Here is a 23,100-nt window from a genome sequence, read left to right as displayed (position 1 = left end):
TGTGGGTGGGACTTGGGGGATCTCTCTCCACAAACCCTCGTGACTGCCTCAGCGCCTGCCCTGGCCACACACTCCTGGGCACCCCCGGACCATGGCCGTCGGGTGAGGGGGAGCTGCGCGGCCCAGGGAAGCCACCGCTCACACGTGGCCACACCGACCCGATAGAGACGTGCTGTGAGGGTGAAAACCCCGGTTCCAAACACAGGGAAGTGCAAGCAAAACGGCTGCCTGTGCAGCGGTTTCTGCTGACCTACTGGAACGGTAACGTCTTAGACGCGGCGGGGTGGATGGAACCCTAAGACTAACGTCTCCTGCTGCTTTTTGCTTTGGAAGAAGTGTGGCTGCTGCAAAATGTAAAGGTCCACACGTCACAGGTGGGCACGAGGCGCCGCCCTACCTCATCCTCTCCAGCCCCTCCCCCTTTGTCCTTCCCTCCCGCTCTGGGTCGAAGTCCAAGGGCGTCAAGGAGAAGCCGCAGACCCAGGGCCGGTGTTCTGCATGGGAGGCGGGGGGTTTCTTGCCTGTTACCCGCCTGCCTCTGCTTTTTGCAACAACCTGTGCTTGTGTGGGGCAGTGGCAATCCCACAGCAAGGCTAGTTTCCTGGCACGTCTAGACATTACATGCCACGAGCCATGAGCTACAACAGGAAACACTGATGCAACGCCTTCCTGCAGTAGGCTGGGAGCATCTTGGGGCGGGACATGGTGCCTTGGTCCTGGGGGGCAAGCTGGTCCTGGGAGGGAGGTGGTCCTGGGGGTGAAGCTCGTCTTGGGGGAGGGGAGCTGGTCCTGAGTTGGCGGGGGAAGCTGGTCCTGGGGGAAGAAATCAGGTCCCAGGTCCCGTGTCAGGAGCTCTGGGGTCCCCTGTGGTCTCACTCTCTCTTTGACTCAGGGGCCGAGGATGCCAGTTTGGAGTCCAGTGTTCCTGTGTCCTGGGCACTCTGGAGCTTGGCTGCTGACCCCAAAGCTGGCCTGGCGCCGTCTCTGGGTCTCATTGTCACAGGGCGCGCACAGCAGAGACGCTGAGCTGCAGACCCAGCAGCAACCTCTGCCCACGGGGCCGGGGCCGCCAGAGTTCCCAGGGACAGCCTCACCCCGTGTCCACCGAGTCGCGGGCATGCAGCACAGTGCCCGGAGGGGTGGGGGGCGGCGTCTGTGTCCCAAGAAGGTCCTCACCCTCGTTCCCCAAACCTAATGTTTGTCTTCCTGGCTGGGTCCTTCAATCTCACCTAGAGCCAAAAGCCATTTAAAAGCGTTAAACTCCAAGGTCAACAGTTCTGTTCTTGCCCACAAAAATGTCTGTGTCCCTCGCCCAACCACAAAGAATGTGAGCAATTCAGCTCCCGGCCGTGTGGCCCCGTCCCCCAGGCCCAGTGCAGCCTCCAGGGGTGCCGGCGGCAGGGTGGCTGGCCTCCTCGGGGTGTCTGGAGCCGCCCAGCGGCCTGGGTCTAGCCCTGCGCCCCTCCCGGCCTCCCAGCCCCCCAGCCCCCTCCCTGCCTCCAGCCCCGACTGTCCGTGGCCTTCTGAGCCCAGGCTCCCTCTCGGAGCGGGCATCTTACCCTGCTGGGACCGACAGCCAGGGATCCGGAGACCCTGGGCTGGAGGGCGGGGGCTGGGCGCCGCCGGGCTCTCTCCCCGGTGCTCTCAGGGCCTGGTCTCTTGCGACTCCCAGCAGGTGGGCAACAGGGCCCCTGGGGGGACAGAGGCACGGGGAGGCGTGGGGCCCGGGCCCCTTCCCCTGCAATTCCATCCCGCAGGGCAGGGGCTGTGTGGGAATGGGACGTGGGAGTCCGTTTCCGCCGTGCCCCCTGCCTCCCTGGGGCGAGACGACGTGGACGCGGGTGTCTTATGTGGGCGGCGAGGGCAGCCCAGGCCGTGCCGGGGAGTCCAGGGCTCAGGATGCTGCTCTGGGCAGACGCACTCGGGCCTGACCCCCTTCTCAGCTTGGGACCCACACTTGGCCTCCTGCCTCAGCGTCTGCATTGGATTGGCTCTGCTCACGAGAGCCCAAGGTGGAAACGGCGCAAATGCCGCTGGTGGATGGGAAAAAATGTGGCCCTCCGCAGGGTGGGACGTGGCTCAGTCAGGACAGAAGCTCTGGCCAGGCCACGGGAAATGAGCCTGAAAATGACACCCGGGAAAGGCGAGAGACGCAGAAGGCCACGTGCGTGCCCCGTGCACACAGACTCTCCAGAGAGGCAGATGGCCACAGACGAAGTCATCAAGGCGAGGCGAGGCGTGGACACGGGGCTTCTGGGGAGATGAGAGCATCCTGGAGCCTGGTGGAGGCGACGACTGGACGTCACTAACCACCACCGGGCAGCCGCTCCCGGGTGGACGATGCCGCGGGGGTCGTCTCAGGGACAGTGGGCTGTGATGACCACAATGTCCCTACAGGCTGCCACAAAGATGCTCCCAGGATGCACGTGGCCCCGGCAGGACTCCCTTGCAGTCCCTCGGAATAATGACCGCCCTCTCCGCGACAGCAGCTCCCGTGGGTTCTCGGTCCCAGACACGGCTGTGCCTGCCGCCCCGCCCCAGCCCAGCCTTGCCCGACCCGCAGCCCGGCTGGAGGTGACCCACCAAGACTGCAGCAGAAGCACCTGCAGAAGCACCTGCAGAGCCCGAGTACACAGAGCCATGCTGTGCGACCCAGGGGTGGGTGGAGGGAGGTCCGGGCCAGGCCTCACACGCGGGTCCCTGTGTAAGTTACGCGCACACCTCACGTTCCTGTCTAAAGCTTTTTGACTGTGAAATTTCACACACAGAAAAGGTGCCTAAATGAAGGAATGATGGCACGCCCCCGTCAGAGCACCCAGGATGGAGGCCCCTGGAACCCGCACCGGGCTTCCTCCTCCTGCTCTGGCTTCGCCTGTGTCCCTGGGCTTCGTGTGGATGGAAGGGTCTGTGTGTGGCTTCCTGGGCACCGTGTCCGTGGCATCCAGCGTGGCTCCTTCCTCCGCTGTGGACAGTCCTGTCCGCGACTGTCATGGTTGGTGGCTCTTGATGTCAGTAGCGCAGGGCTGTTCCGGCTTTGGGTCTTGAGAGTCTTTTGTGCCCACAGGCAGGTGGCCGTGGCTGCCCAGGGCCCGCTCCGACAGTGAAGACACGGATGCACATCCGTGCGTGTCGCACATCGCCAGCTCCTGTCATGGGTGGCATCGCACCCACGAGCTGACTCGGCTTGGCCTTTCCAGCGAGGCTGGAGCCATCCACGGCTTTCACGTACCCAGAAGCGGTCTCCTTGGGTGTGAGGGTCCTGATGCTGGTGGGCGTGGGCTCGTCTCTCTTGTGCTTTCTCAGGTGTCTGTGATCCTCCGCTCCCTCCTGGCCCTCAGCCCTCTGCCCCAGCCCGCTTGGGTTCCTGCCTTTTTCCGGTTACTTTCCCGATAATTTGGGAATTCGCCACCCTCCTGGTCACCTGCTGTGCCCCGACGGCTCCTTCTGTCAGGGCTTGACCCTCACCCTCTGGGGTGACTCCGACGAATGGAACTTCCTGGGCTTAAAGGAGCCTGGCGGCAACATGTCGCCCTTTGTCTTGGGGACTCTGTGTCTTGTGAAAGATGCCACTCCCTCCCGGGGCCACGAAGAGGCTCTCCCACCACAGGGGCCAGCGGCCTTCGGCGCAGGGCCTGAGCGAAAGCGCTGGGCTTGGAGAGTCCGAGGATTGGCCCAGCCGGAAAGGCAGCACAGACAACAGTGACGAACAGGCACGGCCCGGTGCCCATAAAGCTTTATTCTCAAACAGTGGACCAGGGGCTGCGGGCCACAGCCTGCCTCGTTGCACATTCACTACAAACGCTTCTAACTTTTTCAGACTATAAATACTGCATGCAGTCTATGAGGTGAGGTGAGACGAATGTCCCTTTTCCTGAAAGCGGCAGTTTCCTCAGAGGCAATCAGGTCCGGGGCACCTGCCAAGGCGGGCAGACACGCTCAGGTCCGAAGCGCGTGTGTCCGGAAAGGGCGGGCGGCATCTACTGGTGGGGGCTAGATGCGAGGCGGCCACACACCACAGGCGGCCCCCACACCGTCCTCCAAGTCTCCTTGAGCAGAAACACCCAGACTCTCCTGGCTGCACCTTAAAAAGACACCCGGCAGCAACTCAGACCATGCAGGTGTCCAGAACAAAGCCTCTCCGGGCTCCCATCTGCAGCCTGGAGTCAGGGTCACCCTCCTCCTCCTCACAGAGTCATCCCTTCTCTTCATCCACAGCCAGGCCACCCCTCCTCCTCCTCCCCACAGCCAGGGCCACCCCCTCTCCTTCTCACCATAGTCAAGGGCATCCCTCCTCCTCCTCATCCTGGGGCTGATCGTCCCTCCCTACCTCCAACCACGGGGCCAGCCCTCCCCCTCCTCGCCACGTCAGGCTCTTCCCTTGTCCTCTCCACCACCGTCACCAGCCCTGAGTGCCTCCACTTCCCACCACCCCGGCCTGGCCTTAGAGCATGTCCTCCAGCCAGGGCGTCGGGCCTGGCTGTCTCCTGTGTCGCAGCCCCGGCGCCGGCCCGTGTGGCCTGTTTGGGGCCCCAGTGAGAGCCATGGTGGCGCCCCGGTCCACGAAGGAAACAATACCAGGAAACAGCGTTGCCCTCCCCGCCCCCGGGCAGAGCGGAGACCTAGGGCGGGAAGGGCGAGTGCTGCGCCTCTGGTCCCTGGGCGCGTGTCTGGGGCCCCCGCAGGCTCCCTCCCCAGCGCCGGCCCCTCCTGTCTGCTCTTGGTCTTCCTGACCCTCTCCGGAGGGTTGGGGCTGGCCGCGGGCAGGCTCCCAGCTTCCCGGGCACATTCCAAGAGCGCATTCCGGAGCGGCCTCCCAAGGGACCCACGGGGTGTTGCGGCGCCAGGGTTGAGAGTTGGACTCCCCCACGGCTTCAGCCGAGGCCACAGAGGGCCGGGTGGCGGGTGGCGCAGGGGCTCCGGGTGCCGGGCGGCCGGGCTTCGTCGGCTCCAGGCATCGGGCCAGGCACGAGGCCTTCCTAGACATCCCCGTGCGCATTGCTGATGGCGCCGTGCGGGACGCTCCCGCGGAGCCTCGTGGGTGAGGTCTCTGAGGTCTTGTCAGCAGCCACCCACCCCGGGGTGGCCAACACTTTAGAAAGAACCACCTCTCCACTGCCAGCCAGCAGCGTCCTGCACCAAGGAGCCAAGCTCTGGTCTCCGGTCATCAGGGTCCCGGACACAGGGTGGGTCTGCAAGGACCCTCGGTGACCAAGGCCTGCAGAGGCCAGTGTGGACAGCAGGGGTCGTGCCCACGCGGCCCAGGGGCGGAAGCCCCGCACTCCCACCTGGGCCATGGACAAGGCACCTGCCCCTCGCCATGTGCGAGTGTGGCCCGGGGGCAGGGTCCCTTCTGGTGGGCGTGAGGATGGCCTGCTCTGAGTCCTGCCGGGCTGCGGCCACTCCACGCAGGCCAGGGCTGGGCGACAGGGAGGCTAACTCCTGCCAGCTGCAGGGTGCCCCGTCAGGGACCCACCTGGGGCCCTTCCACCTCATGCGTCCAGACAGAGTCCTTTTGGGGAGCCCAAGACTCCTCTTCTCTGGAAATCGAGAGGGTGTTTCTCCCTGTGAGTGGCGGCTGTGGCTGGCTTCACACCCCGTGCTGGGTCGGGAGCTGAGGACCCTGACGGCGGGCTCCCGTGGCTCCAAGCTGTGGGCTCCACCCTGCCCTGGTCAAGCTGTGATCCGAAGACTCGGTCCAACAGCAGGAGGCACAGATGCCCGGCAGTTCCACCCTGCTGGGCGGGCTCTGGGAGAACCGTGCGGGAGGCAGATGTACTGTGCCGCCCCTGCACAGCAAAGCCCACGGGGCCCAGCCTGCCCGGCCGCCCGAGTGCGGCGTGGGGCCTGCTGTGCGAACAGCAGCTCAGGCCGGACCCCGGATGCCGGGACCTCCTCTGGGCCTGTTTGGGGCCCGCCACGGCAGCACCCATCGCCAGCACGCACCCACCCAGGGCCCGGTCCAGGCCGTGCACCCTGGCCTTCCCCTGGGACTGAGGGAAAGCAGCGCGGGCCCTGCCACGCTCCCAGGGTGTGGGAAGGTCGGGGCCCACGTGCGTCCTGGGGGCCAGCTCCATGGGGGCTGCCCTGACCTCTCCTGGGGCCTCGTGCAACAGTGACCGCTCCCAGCCCTCTGCCCCCCAACAAGAAGACAAGCTCAGACACGAGAGCAGCTTGCCAGTGGGCCGTTCTCCTGCTTCCAGTGTGTTCCACAGCAGGGAGGAGCTCACGAATTGGAGAACGTGGAAAATGGGATTTGCCCGCCGAAACGGCCCGTGGGGCCCCGAGTGAATGAGTTTGCCCAGGGAGAAAGGAGGGTGTCAGGGTGTCAGGTGCCGGTGCCCACCCCACCTGCTGCTTCCTCCCTCTGTCAGGGGCTCCCAGGGGCTCCCAGGCCCAGGCCTGCCTGCTGCGACCCTTGGCAGGGCAGCTTCCACAGGGCCTGGCTGCTGCTGGCAGGCGTCAGGCAGGGCCGTCTCCATCACAGACGAGTCACCTGAGGCCCATGGCAGCTGGGAGCCTGGGCCACGGGTTGGGCCCTCCGCCACCAGGGGAGTCAGGGGCTCCAGGGAGAAGCCACCGGCCCCACGGGCCAGGGTTCAGGCCGCAGGAAGGCGGCCGGCGCAGGACAGGATGGACTTGGCGGGAGTCCTCCGGGCCCATCACCCCAGCAGCGGCTAGAAACCCGGGGAGCAGACAGCAGCAACGTGGTGTTAAAAAGCTCTCCGTAAATATTTATTTTCCATATTTTAGAGTCAGAAAAAGCGCCGGTAATAAAAATAATGGAGAATTATTTTCCTCGGGTCTGCTGTGCGGCGTCCGGCCCCGCCCCGGCCCGCGGCCACACCAGTCCCTCGCTATTTACACATGTCACAGGCAGAGGGCCCGGAGACGGCTCTGCTGAGGATGGCCACGCCCGGCAGGCCCGTCCTGCGGTGTGTGGGGAGAGGCCTGTGTCCGGGCGCTGGAGCGCTAGGGCGCGGCAGGCTCCACCGGGGGGCAGGAGTGGGCGGTGATGTCACTGTGCTTGTAGGAGGCCTCGTCCAGGTCCAGCGGCCTGCGGTTGACCTCCAGCGTCATGCAGCCGCGGTAGAATGCCGTCACGGGCGCTGAGGTCACTGGCACCTCTGGGCCACGGGGAGAGAAGAGACGTCGTCTGCGCAGGTCCTGGCGGTGGCCTGCCCTCCCCGCCCGTGGCCCTGCCCCCTCCACAAGGGCGTGATTCTGTACCCAATCCCGCCACCCCTCGTGTGGCCAACGGGCAGGAGGCCTCTGGCAGCCGGGTTGGTGGGATGCCCATCCCTGACGGAGGCTGCTGGGCACATGGCGACCGGTCAGCGCCGCCCACCGAGGGCTCCTGGCTCAGCCGGGACCCTGACGCGCCCCGAACCCCACCACGGCCTGCTCACCCGGCCGTACCTCCCACTCCTCAGACGAGAGCCCTCCCGAGTCCCTCAGAAACGCCGCGCGCCTTGTCGGCGTCTCTGAGCGGCGGGCCTACCTGGCAGGCCCCCGATGAAGGTGAGCACGGGATCCCGCAGGTGCCGCCCGAGCGCGGCCAGCCTCTCCTGCAGCTGGGCGGCACTCACTTCGCTCTGGCCCTTGGTGCCGTCTACCTCCAGGGTGGCCTCGTCCTCCCTCACGGACACGGAGACCACGTGCTCTTGACCGTCACAGACCTTGATCTCCATCAGGGCCAGGGCCACGCTCTCGACCGCCAGGACCACCAGCTGCAGCGGCCCCACTCTCGGTCAGGCGGCTGCCGCGCATTTCCGTGCCCACCGGTCCTCCTGGCACGTGGCTGCCCCACAACGTGCACCCGTTTTGGCGGGGGGTCCCTGAAGCCCTGGGCGTGACGGGCCTGGGAGCCCCAGTTCTGCCGCCTGCGGACTTCGGAGGACCTGCCCGCACCAGGCACTTTTTGCGCCCGTGCAGCCGGTGGGGAAGGACAGCCCTGTCCCTCAGCCCGCGTGGGTGGGTCGGGCCCCACCCTCAGGGCCTGGGCTGGGCTTGACCAGGGGCTCCGCTGAGTCCCCCATGGGGACCCAGGCCACGGCCATGAGGCACACCTGCCGGCCCCATGGGCTCCCCACAGCCTCGCCGTCCACTCTCCAGCCTGGCACTCAGGCGTGCCCCGTGAGACCCCAGAGCTGCTTATCCCAGAGGCTGGGCCCGAGCGCGGCAGGGTGCGGACCCTCAGCCCCCTTGGGAGGCCCCCTGCACAAACCAGGCCTGTCACTGTCAAGTCCAAGCGACTGGTAGCCCGGAGCAGACAGACCCCAGGAACACCAAGCCCAGGTCTGACCCACGTCCTCTTTGCACGGAGGCCAGAGGACAGAACCTGTTCCCTTCACCTCTGCAACGTCATGTGAGAAAAACAGCCCAAGCCCAGGGGCTCACAATGGCTGGCTTGGTGCAGGGACAGTTGCGAGTGGTGGGGACTGCACCCCAGGGGCAGCTACACGCAGGGAACCCCCGGGAAAAGTGCGTCTGGGGGCGCCGGCCAGGGTCGCAGAGCTGACTTTGGAGGGAAGCTGGGAAACGGAGTTGGCCGTGAAATCACCCGACGAACCCACACGCTCTGAGCCGCCGTCACCCAGCCAGGCAGGGAAATCCCATGTGGTGGCTCACGGGGGACATTGGATTCAGACTCTGCGGTGCCTGCCCCTCATGGTGTCAGGGAGATCTCACATCTCCGGTCACCCCACAGCCCGATGGTGCTGCACCCAGCTCGTTTACCAGGCTTCTGGTCAGAGGTCTTCCAGGCTGAGGTTAACCCACCAGAGGGAGGGACAGGAGGCCGGGTGGACCCAGGGGAGGACGGCCCGCGGCCTGTGCAGGCTGAGGGGTGGAGGGGCCCGGTACCTGCTTCTTGAGCTTCTTGGTGGAGTGGTAGTCGACCAGAGCCACGGAAAGGGGCACGGCACGGTGGTCGGGCGCCCAGAGTGCCAGCAGCACCCCCGTGTCTGCGGCCGGGCGGATGCGAGCCTCGACTTCTATTTCCCAGGTCGTCTCGGTCCCCACGTCCAGCGAGGTCCGCACTGCGATGAAAGCAGCACATTACCAGGCGCTACAGATGGCAGAAAGGCCACGGTGAGGCTGGCGTGGGGCCCCGGGTGGTGGCTCCACTTCCCTGGGCAGAGGCTGGGGCAGCCGTGCACAGCCCAGTGCCTGGTTTCATGAACCAGCAGACCAGGAGCTGGAGGTGACAGAATCCTTTGGCTCGACACTGCCCGGAGCAGAGGCATGGGGGACGCCCACACACGGCTCCCTTTAGATGCACCCGTACACAGAGCAGACAATCCTCATGCGCCCTTCACATGTGGCTCCTCGGGCCTGGGTTGGGTGAGCCCACGTGTGCCCCGACATGCCGTGGTGTGAGCAAGTGCAGGACTTCAGTGTCCTTTGGCGCCTCAAGTCTCGTAAAAGATGACAGTGTCTAGTTCAAGGCTCATGAGAAATGTGTGGTGCTCTACATGCCATGTCAGAGCTCACGGGTCAGACATGGCAGCGGGAACAGTAGTGAACAGTCACTGGAAATTATCCCTGTGATGCCTTTGCTGCACGAGAAATGTGTGCAATACTGAGTGCGTTTCACACTACGTGAGTTTGTGTCAATATCATAACGATGTTCAAGATTTGTACGCAAAAAAATAAAGACAGGAGGCAGAATGTGTGTGGCACGAGAGCTGGTGTGACAGAGGGTGGTGGTTCTCTTCTTAAAAACTCCCTTACAGCCACGGTTGCTTTTTACAGTTACGGGGGAAAGGTGACCGAGCTCTGGCTCAGGACAGAGACACAGAGCCAGCCGCCTTGCCCAGGTGGGCCTCCTGGGACACGGAGGAACTCCTGGGTGTGGAGGGCCTGTGGCCCAAGAGGTCTGTGGGGGTGCTGCCACCCTGGGGACCATCAGGGTGCTTGAGCATAAAAGGCTCGGAGCTCAGGAACCAGGGGCTGGGGTGCTCTGTGGGCCTGGAGTGCGGCGGGGTCAGAGCCAGGAGCACGGCCACCGCAGCCACCCGGAAGCCTGGGCAGGGGAGGGCGGTGGTGCCACAGACCCCACCCGGACTGGGTGTCGGTCCGAAGGCTCGAGAGCAGCAAAAGTTGCCCCCAGAGTTGCTGGGCAGATGAGGGCCTGGAGCTGGGCTTCAGGATGGGCTCTAGGCATCCTGTTTGCAAAATCCTGTAAGTGCTGCTTCCCAGGCCAGGATCATGGCTCCCCTGAGAGGTATGACCCCAAAGCCATGGACCCACGTGGACCCAGACACGAAGGTGAGGACCACGTGAGGAGTGGAGTCGAGACTGATTCTGATGCCATGTGAGGAAACGGCTGGAAGACCACGTGTGTCCAAGGTCAACGAGTTGTCAAACCACCGGCACAGGTGTCTCTTGGCAGGCTGCCGGCTTCCCTCCTGACAGCCACCCGCTCCCCGGGGCCGGCAGCCTTGACTGTCCTGGGTGCGTTCCCCGTCCAGGGACCGCTTGCCTTGCCGAAAACCCCCTGACTTTCTTCCGTGGAGACGCAGCTGTGCCGCGTGTGTCAGCCTCTGGGCCTGGCCGCCGGCTCCTCCCGCCACAGCTGCCCCAGCCACCTGCCTGGCACAACGTCGGCGCCATCAGCTGTGGCACGAGGGCCCGGCACCCGCATCCGGCCCTCGGCCCCTCGCCAAGGCCCTGCCCGCAGCGCAGCAGTGTCCAGGGCAGACCACGGCCGGCCTTCCTCCCGCCTCGGTGGTGCCACGTCAGCACCAGCCAGTCCGGTCCTCTCCCTCTCCTCGGGGGGGTGGGCTTTGCTCTGAGCACTGGGGTGGAGCGCTGGGTCTTCTGAGGACCTTCTGGGGAGCAAGCAGGGCAGGGCAGCACATTCCCCTGGACGGCCCGTCCTCTCGGGGTCTTCTCCTTGTCAACCGAGTCGCGGCGCCCCAGGCGGTCACTGCTGTTGCAGGGCTTCCCCCTCCTTTCCCCACTGAGTCACTGGTGACTGCGAGGACCGTCTTCCCGAGAGCTTCTTCGTGCAAGTGGCCAGGTCCCAAGGCTGTGCCGCTTCACAGGACCTCTCAGGCCTCCCGTCGCCCCAGCCTCCCCAGCCTGGCTGGCCTCACAAAGGACCTTCTTAGACCTCCCGTCCCACCAGCCTCCGAAAGGGCCCTCTAAGACTTCTCCAGTCTGGTGGGCGCCTGCGTGCCTCTGTCATTTCTCCTCACTGGCTGCAGTGGCCACTGTCGGGAGGCTTCCGCCTGACTTCGCTGGGCCCTGCCCGGAGCCGGAGCCAAGCATGAGCCATACCCTGGCACTGCAGTCCCGGGAGGGAGGCGCCTCCAGGGTCTGTCTGTCCGCTGAAGGCGCACCCGCCGCAGTCCCGCCAGGAAAAGCCAGACTCACCATAGCCCAGGCTGTAGAAGGCAAAGCCACTTCCGGGGAAAAAGGACCCCTTCTCCGTCAGCGAGAAGCACTGCATCTTGGCGTTGGCCTTCACGGTCTCCTGGATGGTGGTGTCCTCCCCGTTCAGCCAGTTCCAGCTCCTCATGCAGCCGTCCAGACGCGGGTTTATCTGGAATGACAGAGCCAGCCGTGGCGTCCCAGGTGCAGAGGCCCTGACTCCAGGCCCTGTGGGGAGGCCCCTGCCAGATGCCTCCTGTCGGCAGGCGGGCATCCCCTGGCCCAGGCTGCAAAAAATCGAACACTAGAGTGGAGGATTCTCTTTGCAGTGAATTCACAAAAAGGCTCTTCACCGTGCAAAGGGAACCGGCACGGAACAGCATGTCCCCACAGGGGCCTCGGCACGGGACAGCTATGGCCGTGCAGGGGGCCCAGCCCAGAACAGCCACCACCACACAGGCGGACCTAGCACAAAAGAGCTACATCCACGCAGGGGACGCACTGCAGAATAGCGACATCCATGCAGGGGCGCCAGCTGGTGTGTGCTCAGGAAACAAAGGTTGGTCTAAAAACCGTCTGAGGACAAAGACTGGAAAAGTCATGTGGGTCCACGGTCAAACAGCAAGGTGGTTTAACCACCTGGCACTCAGGAGTGTGATCCACTACTCCACATGGCCATGAGTCACCGGGTCACTCCCTGTGCCTGCAGAGCAAGGAGGTGAGACCCGTGCTTGGGGCTGCAGCCTGGAGCCCGGTCTGGGGTGGGGCTGAGGCCAGGATGTCTCTCTCCCAATCCTCCAGAGGCTGTGCTGACACCACCAGTCATTCAGTGCCAAAGATGAAAAGCACCATCCCAGTCCCAAGACTCCTGGCCTCTGACCTCGGCACGCAGGAGCATGGAGGGACGCGGGGAAGGGCAAGGCCTCTGGTGCAGACAAGGGGCAGAAGGAGGCTGGAGTGGCCCACGCTGACCGCCCGTCACGGTCGTTTCTCCCCTGTGGGGGTCAGGACAGGATTCACAACCCAAGACCTTCCTGGAAACTGGCAGAAAATTCTGACTTCTTTCTGTTAAAGAATAATTTCATGGGGTCCTGTCTCCACTGCAAGATACACATGTTTATTATCAAGTCAGAGAAAGCTTGCATGAGTCTCATAAAGACAGACAGTGAGATGGGACAGCTGGACTTGCTGTTCATCAAACTGCAGAAGCTTTTGCATCCTCTAATCCTCTGCCACTCGCTCAATGCAGAGCCTGGGGCTCTCACGGCCCAGCCTTCCCGACCCCGACCCCGACCCTGACCCTGGCACGCACACTCCCTGCCTGTGATGGATAGGTGAGGCACTTACAGGCTGCACTAGGTCCTTCTCCTTAAAGGGAATGCCACCCACAGTGAGGTTCAGATGGTACAGTCCTCGGTCCAGCTGAAACAGGTCCCCGGGCACAGCGATCTTCATGACGGCATCCTTGTTGACCTTGACGACAAGATTTCGCTCCAGCTCCTCCACAGAGACCTGAGGAAAGGTAGCGCTATGACAACATGGGATGGGGCACCTTCTGGAGGAGGACTGACCTCAATGATGCCCGCTGGTCCTCACCTGGGCCAAGAGGACCAACCTCAGAACCACACGCATCCTCACCTGGGCCTAGGGGGCCCAACCCCAGGAGACCAAACACGTCTTCTCCTGGGCCAAGAGGGATCAACCTCAGGACACCACATGCATCCTCACCTGATCCCAGGGGGACCAACCTTAAGAGACTACAGGCATCCACACCTCGGCCGAGAAAACCCACCTTGGAAACCACAGTCCTCCTCACCAAGGCCAAGAGAAACCAGCCACAGATGACAATACTCACCCTCAACAGGGCCAAGAGGGACCAACCTCAGAAGACCACACGCATCCTCACCTGGACCAAGAGGGACCAACCTCAGGAGACCACATGTATCCTCACCTGGGCTAAGAGGGACCAACCGTGGAGACTACAACATCCTCACCTGGGCCAAGAGAGGTCAACCTCAGGAACACCAACTGGTCCTCACCTGGGCCAAGGGGACTCAAGCTCAGGAGACCACACACCTCCCCACATGGGCTAAGAGGGACCACCCTCAGGAGACCAGACTCCTTCTCATCGGGCCAAGAGAGACCAATATGGAGATCACGCTTCTCCTCACCGGGGCCAAGAGGGACCAGCCTCAGGAGACCACATTCCTCCTCACCTGGGCCAAGAGGGACCAACCTCAGGGGACCACATATATCCTCACCTTGGACAAGAACGACCAGCCTTGGAGACCATGTTCCTCCTCACCTGAGCCAAGAGAGACCAACCTTGGAGACCACACACCTTCTTACCTAATCCAAGAGGGACCAACCTTAGGAGACCACACGCTTCCTCACCTGGGTCAAGAGGGACCAACCTCAGGGACACCAGCTGGTCCTTACTTTTGCCAACAGGGGCCAAATTCAAGGACACCAGCTGGTCTTCACCTGGCCAAAGGGGGGCCAATCTCAGGAGACCACACTCCTCCTCACCTGGGCTAAGAGGGACCAACTTCAGGAGACCACACTCAGCCTCACCTGGGCCAAGAGGGACCAACTTTGGAGACCACACTCCTCCTCACCTGGGTCAAGAAGGACCAACTTTGGAGACCAGACTCCTCCTCATCTGGGCTAAGAGGAACCAACCTCAGGAAGCCACACGCATCCTCACCTGGGCCAGGAGGACCAACCTCAGGAGACCACACTCCTCTCCTGGGCCAAGAGAAACCAGCCACAGGAGACCACACTCCTCCTAACAGGAACCAACCTCAGGCAACCATATGCATCCTCACCTTGGCCAAGAATGACCAACCTTGGAGACCATGCTCCTTCTTACCTGGTCCAAGAGAGACCAACCTCAGGAGACAACATGCATCCTCACCTGGGCAGAGGGACCAACCTCAGTGATACCAGCTAGTCCTTACCTGGGTCATGAGGGGCCAGCACCAGGGACACCAGCTGGACTTCACCTGGCCCAAGAGGGACCAACTATAGGAGACCACACGCATCCTCACCTGGGCCAAGAGGGACCAACCTCAGGAGACCACATGAGTCCTCACCTGAGGTAAAAATGACCAACCTCAGGAGACCACACTCCTCCTCACCTGGGCCAAGAGGACCAACCTCAGGAGACCACACGCATCCTCACCTGGGCCAAGAAGGACCTACCTTGGAGACCACACGCGTCCTCACCTGGTCCAAGAGGTACCAACCTTGAAGACCACATGCATCCTCACCTGGTCCAAGAAGGGTCAACCTCAGAAGACCACATGAATCCTCACCTGAGCCAAAAATGACCAACCTCAAGAGACCACGCTCATTCTCACCTTGGCCAGGAGGGACCAACCTCAGGAGACCACACGCATCCTCACCTGGGCCAAGAAGGACCTACCTTGGAGACCACACGCATCCTCACCTGGTCTAAGAGGTACCAACCTTGGAGACCACACGTATCCTCACCAGGCCAAAGGGGACCAACCTCAGGAGACCACATGCATCCTCACCTGGTCCAAGAAGGGTCAACCTCAGAAGACCACATGGAATCCTCACCTGAGCCAAGAATGACCAACCTTGGAGACCATACTCCTCCTTACCTGGTCCAAGAGGGACCAACCTTAGGAGACCACACGCATCCTCACCAGGTCCAAGAGGGACCAGACTTGGAGACCACATGCATCCTAACCTGGGTCAAAAGGGACCAACCTCAGGAATGCCAGCTGGTCTCACCTGGTCCAAGAAAGGCCAACTTCAGGGACACCAGCTGGTCTTTACCAGGCCCAAGAGGGAACAACCTCAGGAGACCATACGCATCCTCACCTGGTTAAGAGGGACCAACTTCAGGAGACCACACGCATCCTCACCTGGTCCAAAAAGGGTCAACCTCAGAAGATCATATGAATCCTCACCTAAGCCAAGAATGACTAACCTTGGGGACCATACTCCTCCTTACCTGGTTCAAGAGGGACCAACCTTAGGAGACCACACGCATCCTCACCAGGTCCAAGAGGGACCAGACTTGGAGACCACATGCATCCTAACCTGGGTCAAAAGGGACCAACCTCAGGAATACCAGCTGGTCTCAGGAATACCAGCTGGTCCAAGAGGAGCCAACTTCAGGGACACCAGCTGGTCTTTACCAGGTCCAAGAGGGAACAACCTCAGGAGACAATACGCATCCTCACCTGGTTAAGAGGGACCAACTTCAGGAGACCACACGCATCCTCACCTGGTCCAAGAGGGGTCAACCTCAGAAGACCACATGAATCCTCACCTGAGCCAAAAATGACCAACCTCAGGAGACCACGCTCCTCCTCACCTGGGCCAAGAGGGACCAACCTCAGGAGACCACAGGCATCCTCACCTTGGCCAAGAAAGACTAACCTCAGAGACCATACGCATCCTCACCTGGTCAAGAGGGACCAACCTCAGGAGACCACATGCATCCTCACCTGGGCCACGAGGGACCAACCGCAAGAGACCACGCTCATCATCACCTGGGCTAAGAGGGACCAGCTTTGGAGAGCACATTCCTCCTCACCTGGGCCAAGAGGGACCAACCTCAGGAGACACATCCTGAGCCAAGAGGGACCAACTGTGGAGATCATACTCCTCCTCACCTGGGCCAAGAGAAACCAGCCTCAAGAGACCACATGCATTCTCACCTGGGCAAAGAGGGACCAACTTTGGAGACCATCTCCTCCTCACCTGGGCAAAGAGAGACCAACCTCAGGAGACCATACTCCTCACTTGGGCCAAGAGGAACCAACCTTAGATACCACACTCCTCCTCACTTGTGCCAAGAGGTACATGCATCCACATGCATCCTCACCTTGGACAAGAACAACCAACCTTGGAGACCATGCTCCTCCTCACCTGAGCCAGGAGGGACCAACCTGGAGACCACACTCCTTCTTACCTGGGCCAAAAGGGACCACCTCAGGAGACCACACGCATCCTCACCTGGGCTAAGGGGGACCAACCTCAGGAGACCACGTTCTTCCTCACCTGGGCCAAGAGGGACAAACACAGAAATCATATTCTGCTCACCTGGGCCAAGAGGAACCAACCTCAGGAGACCACAGTCCTCCTCACCTGGGCTAAGAACAACCAATCTCAGGAGACAACACTCATCCTCCCCTGAACTAAGAGGAACTAACCTCAGGAGATCAGACTCCTCACCTGGGCCAAAAGGTACCAACCTCAAGAGACCACGCTCATCCTCACCTTGGCCAAGAGGGACCAACCTTGGAGACCACACTCCTCCTCACCTGGGCCAAGAGAGGCCAGTCTTGAAGACCATATGCATGTTCACCTAGTCCAAGAAGTACCAACTTGGAGACCACACGCATCCTCACCTGGGCCAAGCAGGACCAACCTTGGAGACCACACACATCCTCATCTGCGCCAAGAGGGACCAACCTCAGGGACACCAGCTGGCCTCACCTGGGCCAAGAGGAGCCAACTTCAGGGACACCAGCTGGTCTTCAACTTGCCCAAGAGGGACCAACCTCAAGGGACCACACTCCTCTTAACCTGGGCCAAGAGGGACCAACCTTGGATACCATGCTCCTCCTCACCTGGTCCAAGAGGGATCAACCTTGGGAGGCCACACACATCCTCACCTTGGCCAAGAATGACCAACCTTAGAGACTATACTCCTCCTCACCTGGACCAAGAGGGACTAACCTCAGGAGACCACACTCATCCTCACCTGGACTAAGAGGGACAAACTTCAGGAGACCAGACTACATCTCACCCGGGCCAAGAGAGACCAACTTTGGAGACCACACTCCTCCTCACCTGGGCCAAGAGGAACCAACTCCAGGTTAGACAAGAATGACCAGCCTTGGAGACCATGCTCCTCCTCACGTGAGCCAAGAGGGAGCAACCATGGAGACCATAATCCTTCTTACCAGGGCCAAGAGGGACCAACCTCAGGAGACCACATCCATCCTCACCTGGTCTAAACGGCACCAACCTTGGAGACCACACACATCCTCACCTGGGTCAAGAGGTACCAACATCAGGAACATCAGCTGGTCTTCACCTGGGGCAAGAAGGGCCAACTTCAGGGACACCAGCTGGTATTCACCAGGCCCAAGATGGACCAACCACAGGAGACCACATGCATCCTCATCTGGGCCAAGAGGGACCAACTTTGGAAACCACACTCCTCCTCACCTGGGCCAAGAGGGACCACCATGGAAATCATACGTCTGCTCACCTGGGCTAAGAGAGACCAACCTCAGGAGACCAAACTCCTCCTTACCTGGGCTAAGAGCAACCAACCTCCAGAGACAACACTCATCTTCCCCTGAACTAAGAGGAACCAACCTCAGGAGACCATGCTCATCCTCACCTTGGCCAAGAGGGACCAGCCTTGGATACCATTCTCCTCCTCACCTCGTCCAAGAGGGAGCAACCTCAGAAGACCATGCTCATCCGCAGCTGGGCCAAGAGGAACCAACTTTGGAGACCACACTCCTCCTCACTTGGGCCAAGAGGGATGAACCTCTGGAAATCACACTCCTCACCTGGGCCAATAGGGACCAACCTCAGGGACCACACGCATCCTCACCTTGGACAAGAATGACCAACCTTGGAGACCATGCTCCTCCTCACCAAAGCCAAGAGCGACCAACCTTGGAGACCACATGCATCCTCTCTTGGGTCAAGAGGTACCAACGCCAGGGACACCAGCTGGTCCTCACCTGGGGCAAGAAAGGCCAACTTCAGAGACACCAGCTAGTATTTACCTGCCCCAAAATTGACCAACCTCAGGAGATCACACCCATCCTCTTCTGGTCAAGAGGGACCAACCTCAGGAGATCATATGCATCTTCACCTGGGCCAAGAGGGACCAACATAGAAATCATACTTCTGCTCACCTGAGTTAAGACGGACCAACCTCAGGGACCACATACATTCTCACCTGGTCCAAGAGGGACTAACCTTGGAGACCATATGCATCCTCACCTGGGTCAATAAGTATCAACATCAGGGACACCAGCTAGTCTTCACCTGGGGCAAGAAGGGTCAACTTCAGAGACACCAGCTGGTTATTTACCTGGCCCAAGATGGACCAACCTCTGGAGACCACACACATCCTCCCCTGGGCTAAGAGGGCCCAACCTCAGGAGACCACACTCCTCCTCACCTGGGCTAAGAGGAACCAACCTCAGGAGACCAGATCCCTTCTCACCTGGGCCAAGAGGGACCAACCTCAGGAGATCACACGCATTCTCACCTGGGCCAACAGAGACCAACCTCAGGAGACCACATTCCTCCTCACCTGGCCAAGAGGGACCAATATCAGGAGACCACACTCCTCCTCACCTGGGCTAAGAGCAACCAACCTCAGGAGACAACACTCGTCTTCCCCTGAACTTAGAGGAACCGACCTCAGAAGATCAGACTCCTTCTCAAATGAGCCAAGATGCTTTTCCTCACCTGGACCAAGAAGGACTAACCTCAGGAGGCCACATGCATCCTCACCTGGGCCAAGAGGGACCAACCTTGGAGACCAGACTCCTCCTCATCTGGTCCAAGGGGGGACCAACCTTAGGGGATCACACACATCCTCACCTAGGCCAAGAGAAACCAACCTCAAGAGACCACACTCCTCCTCACCTGGGCAAAGAGAAACCAGTCTCAAGGGATCACATACATCCTCACCTGGGCTAAGAGGGACCAACCTCAGGAGATCAGACTCCTTCTCACCTGGGCCAAGAGGGACCAACCTCGAGAGATCACGTTTATCCTCACCTGAGCCAAGAGGGACCACCATGGAAATCATACTTCTGCTCACTTGGGCTAAGAGGAACCAACCTCAGGAGACCAAACCCCTCCTTACCTGGGCTAAGAACAACCAACCTCCGGAGACAACACTCATCCTCCCCTGAACTAAGAGGAGCCAACCTCAGGAGATCTGACTCCTTCTCATTGGGCCAAGAGGGACCAACGTTGAGATTATGCTTTGCCTCACCTGGGCCCAGAGAGACCAATCTCAAGAGACCACGCTCATTCTCACCTTGGCCAGGAGGGACCAACCTCAGGAGACCACACGCATCCTCACCTGGGCCAAGAAGGACCTACCTTGGAGACCACACGCGTCCTCACCTGGTCCAAGAGGTACCAACCTTGGAGACCACATGCATCCTTATCGGGCCAACAGGGACCACCCTCAGGAGACCACACACATTCTCACCTGGACCAAGAAGGACTAACCTCAGGAGACCACATGCATCCTCACCTGGGCCAAGAAGGACCAACCTTGGAGACCAGAATCCTCCTCATCTGATCCAGGGGGACCAACCTCAGGAGACCACACGCATCCTCACTTGGGCCAAGTGGAAACAACCTCAGGAGACCACATGCATCCTCACCTGGGCCAAGAAGGACCAACCCTGAAGACCACACGCATCCTCACCTGGTCCAAGAGGTACCAACCGCAAGAGACCACACTCCTCCTCACCTGGACTAAGAGCAAACAGCCTCAGGAGGCAACACTCACCTTCCCTGAACTTAGAGGAACCAACCTCAGGAGACCACATGTATCCTCACCTGGACCAAGACAGACCCACCTCAGGATATCACACACATCCTCACTTGGGCCAACCTTGGAGATCAGATTCCTCCTCATCTGATCCAAGAGGGACCATACGCATCCTCACCAGGGCCAAGGGGGACCAACCTTGGAGACCAGACTCCTCCTCGCCTGGGCCAAGAGGACCAGCCTCAGGAGACTACACTTCCCCTCACCTTGGGTAAAAGGAGCCTGAATGCACCATCTTGCCATCGAATACTTCCCCGTAGAAAACTTCTAATGCCTATAACTGTGCCCCATATATAGTATTAGTAATCTTCCAAAGTAATATCCATTTATTTTTTGGCTGCGTGAAACACATTTTCAGCCCCTGGTCTGGACTGAGTCAGAAAGCGTGGTGTGATGGGGTTTGGGAGTAGCCAGGGAGGGTGAACTGGGGTGAGGTCTCAGGAGGTCCCTTGCTCCTGCAGGGTCCGTCAGGCTTCAGTGCAGTGACAGCTGGGAGGTGCCTGGGACGACTGCCTCTCCTCAACAGTCCCACCTGCGGCCTCACCTCGGCCCATCAGCCCCGAGCCCCTGGGCCCTTGGCCGTGTGTGGAGCTCACTTGCTCCACACCTGAAACTGCTCCCTCCTCGTTGCTTCCTCCCTGTAGCTTCGCTGAGAGCATCCCTCCTGGGAGACGCCTGTTGCTTTAAGAGCTCAGAGGAAAGAACTGGACACTACTTGGCGGGACTTTAACCCCAGCCAACCTCCACGCTGCTCTACAGCAGAGGCCAGGGAGAATGTCCGCGCTGCCTTCACATCTGAAGGACGGAGAGTGTTGATCCTTTTCTCTGCCCAAGGCTCCCTTCTGAAAGTGCTGCTGGCCAGGGGACCCTGAGCATTGTCGCTGGGAGACTGGGTTGTCACAGACCACCCGGGCCCGTTGGCGGGGCTGAGGGACGGGCACGTGTGCCCACGTGCAGCTCTGACTGGGACTTGTTGGACACCCACAGGGTCAGGACATCTTGGGAAGAGGCAGCCCCGTGAGAGGGCTCCTGAGGGGCCGCACTGACCACGTGGCATGGGATACAGGGCCCGGGCACGGTGATGTCCACTGTGCCATCCACGGGAAGGTGAGCTCATGGCACCAGGGCAGGCCACGCCGGGAGACACGTGTGGCCTAGAGCCCTGCTACCTGTAGTCCAGACTTTATGGACAGTTTCCACTGGGCCATCCTCTGGTGGGGTGCCCTGTGCAGTGCTGGGGGGTCTATCTGCCCCGGCCTTTATCTCTGCCCTGGCTGTGACAAACATAACTGTCTCCAGACAGAGCCAAGCGTCAGCCAGGACAGAGAATCACAGCTCTCGCTCGAGGCCCTTTTCTGAGGGAGTCATGTCAGATGAGGAAGGAAGTGGTAAGGACCCCAAAGGTCACACGGAGCCCCCAAGCGTGACCCGAAAGGGGCAGGTCCCTGTCCTGTCTGTGTGTGGCCGGTGGGCCCCAGAGTCGCACCTGCTAACTGCTGTTAGCCCAAGATGGGTCGGGCTCAGGGAGACCCAGCAGCAGAAGGGGCGGCGCCACACTCACTGTCTGCCACATGCCGTGGTTGATGACCGGCCCACTGCTGGTGACGCGACCCACGCCGTTGAAGAGCAGCTGCAGCTCCAGCCGGCCAGCCCGCAGGGCCAGCACGATCCAGGTGCTGTCCCGGTGGCCGCCGGCGAAGAAGAGGATGCCCTCGGGGTCAAAGGTCCGGAAGTCGAACTCGGCCACGAGCCTGGGCAGGCGCGCAGGACACGAGTCAGGCCTGCAGGGAGCACTCCGACCTGGCCGGGCGCACCGCGCAGGCCCTGCAGCCGGCCGACAGCCCCCTTGGCCAGGCTGTCCTGGGCCAGCCGCCCCTCACCTGGTGGGCTGCAGCCTCTTGAAGCGCAGCCGGATCACGGGGGTCCCGCTGAACATGCGGCCCAAGTACAAGGACTTCAAGCTCTTGGCCACGCTGAAGGGCACGCACGGCAAGATGTCCTGTGGGGCGGAGGCGGCATCTGTCGGGATGTCTCCCTAGGCCCAGGCCCTGCTGGGCAGCGGTCTGCCGTTCCCTCCCAGGTTCAGGGAGCGGGCGCCCTCGCCTCTGGCTTAGTCTGGAAATCCCAGCGAGGCTGCCCACCCTGGGGCTCCCGGTGAGGGGTGGGGCTTTGCGAGGGGGCGGGGCTCCGGGTGGGGGCGGGACTCCAGTGATGGTGGAGCTCCAGCTGGGGGCTTAGTTGAGGGTGGGGCCTCAGATGAGGGTGGGCTCCAGCCGGGGAGCTTCCGCGAGGGCGGGGCTTCAGGTGAGGAGGCAGGACTCCAGCTGGGGATTCAGGTGAGGGCGGAGCCTCAGGTGAGGGGGCAGGGCTACAACTCAGGGTTCGGGTGAGCGCGGGGCCTCGGGTGAGGGCGGGCTCCAGCTGGGGGCTTCAGGCAAGGGCAGGGGCTCAGGTGAGGGTGGGGCTTCGGGCAGGGAGCTGGCGGTCACAAGTGGCCTCCAGCGGGCTCCTCTGTGGACTCATCTCCTCCATCCCGCTGGTTTCCGTTTGTGCCTTCCTTTCACGTTATGCGATCTCTCCAACACACAGGACAGCACAGAGAGCCGCAAGAAACCACCACGCGCAGTTAGAAAACAAGCGCAGAGGCCTGGAGCGGCTGGTCCAGACCATGACTAGCTGGGCTGCAGCTTCTGATTCTGTCAGTCAGCGCTGGTGCATGGGGACCCAGGAGGAACAGAAGCCCGGGCTCAGGGAGCAGGGCGGCTCTGCCCATCCAGGCCAGCCTCACAGGACATTGCCCCCACAAGGCAGAGAGCACGGGCTAAGCGGGCTGGGCTTCCTCAGGCCCAGACCCAAGAGCGCCACGCCACGGGTCCAGAACGGTCACAGTGGTGACTTCACCAAGGATCTTTGCTTTCCTGTCTTAACAAGCGCCGCCAGCTCCCAGGCAGGTCTCTCCAGCCTGCACCGGCCCCAGGGACGGGATGGACAGAGCCCACGTAGCGCCATGCCCGCTACTGTGGCCGCAGCCAGCACTGCATGCCCGCAGGTGTCACTCTCGGGTCTGCGCCAGGCTGGGGAGTGGGGCGTTGCCGTGGGCTGCACCAACAGCACACGGCACTCTCCCGAGCTGC

The 23,100-nt window shown here is 61.5% G+C and overlaps 1 protein-coding gene across 1 annotated transcript in view; it reads right to left on the bottom strand.

The window, feature by feature from the left end:
- Positions 1-6,705: 6,705 nt before the first annotated feature.
- GAS6 (growth arrest specific 6) overlaps positions 6,706-23,100 on the bottom strand; it is a 16,641-nt gene continuing 246 nt past the window's right edge. The window contains exons 2-8 of the mRNA XM_008050511.1: positions 21,847-21,965; positions 21,528-21,717; positions 12,724-12,888; positions 11,380-11,548; positions 8,863-9,038; positions 7,499-7,727; positions 6,706-7,124 (exon numbers count right to left, since the gene is read on the bottom strand). Of these exons, the coding sequence (XP_008048702.1) occupies positions 6,970-7,124; positions 7,499-7,727; positions 8,863-9,038; positions 11,380-11,548; positions 12,724-12,888; positions 21,528-21,717; positions 21,847-21,965 (1,203 nt within the window). The 3' untranslated portion in view covers positions 6,706-6,969. The remainder of the gene's footprint in view (positions 7,125-7,498; positions 7,728-8,862; positions 9,039-11,379; positions 11,549-12,723; positions 12,889-21,527; positions 21,718-21,846; positions 21,966-23,100) is intronic.

This window comes from Carlito syrichta, unplaced genomic scaffold (assembly GCF_000164805.1).
Source record: "Carlito syrichta isolate Samal-C Ts95f unplaced genomic scaffold, Tarsius_syrichta-2.0.1 Scaffold148214, whole genome shotgun sequence".
NCBI lineage: Eukaryota > Metazoa > Chordata > Mammalia > Primates > Tarsiidae > Carlito > Carlito syrichta.
This window is presented reverse-complemented; position numbering and strand designations above follow the sequence as displayed.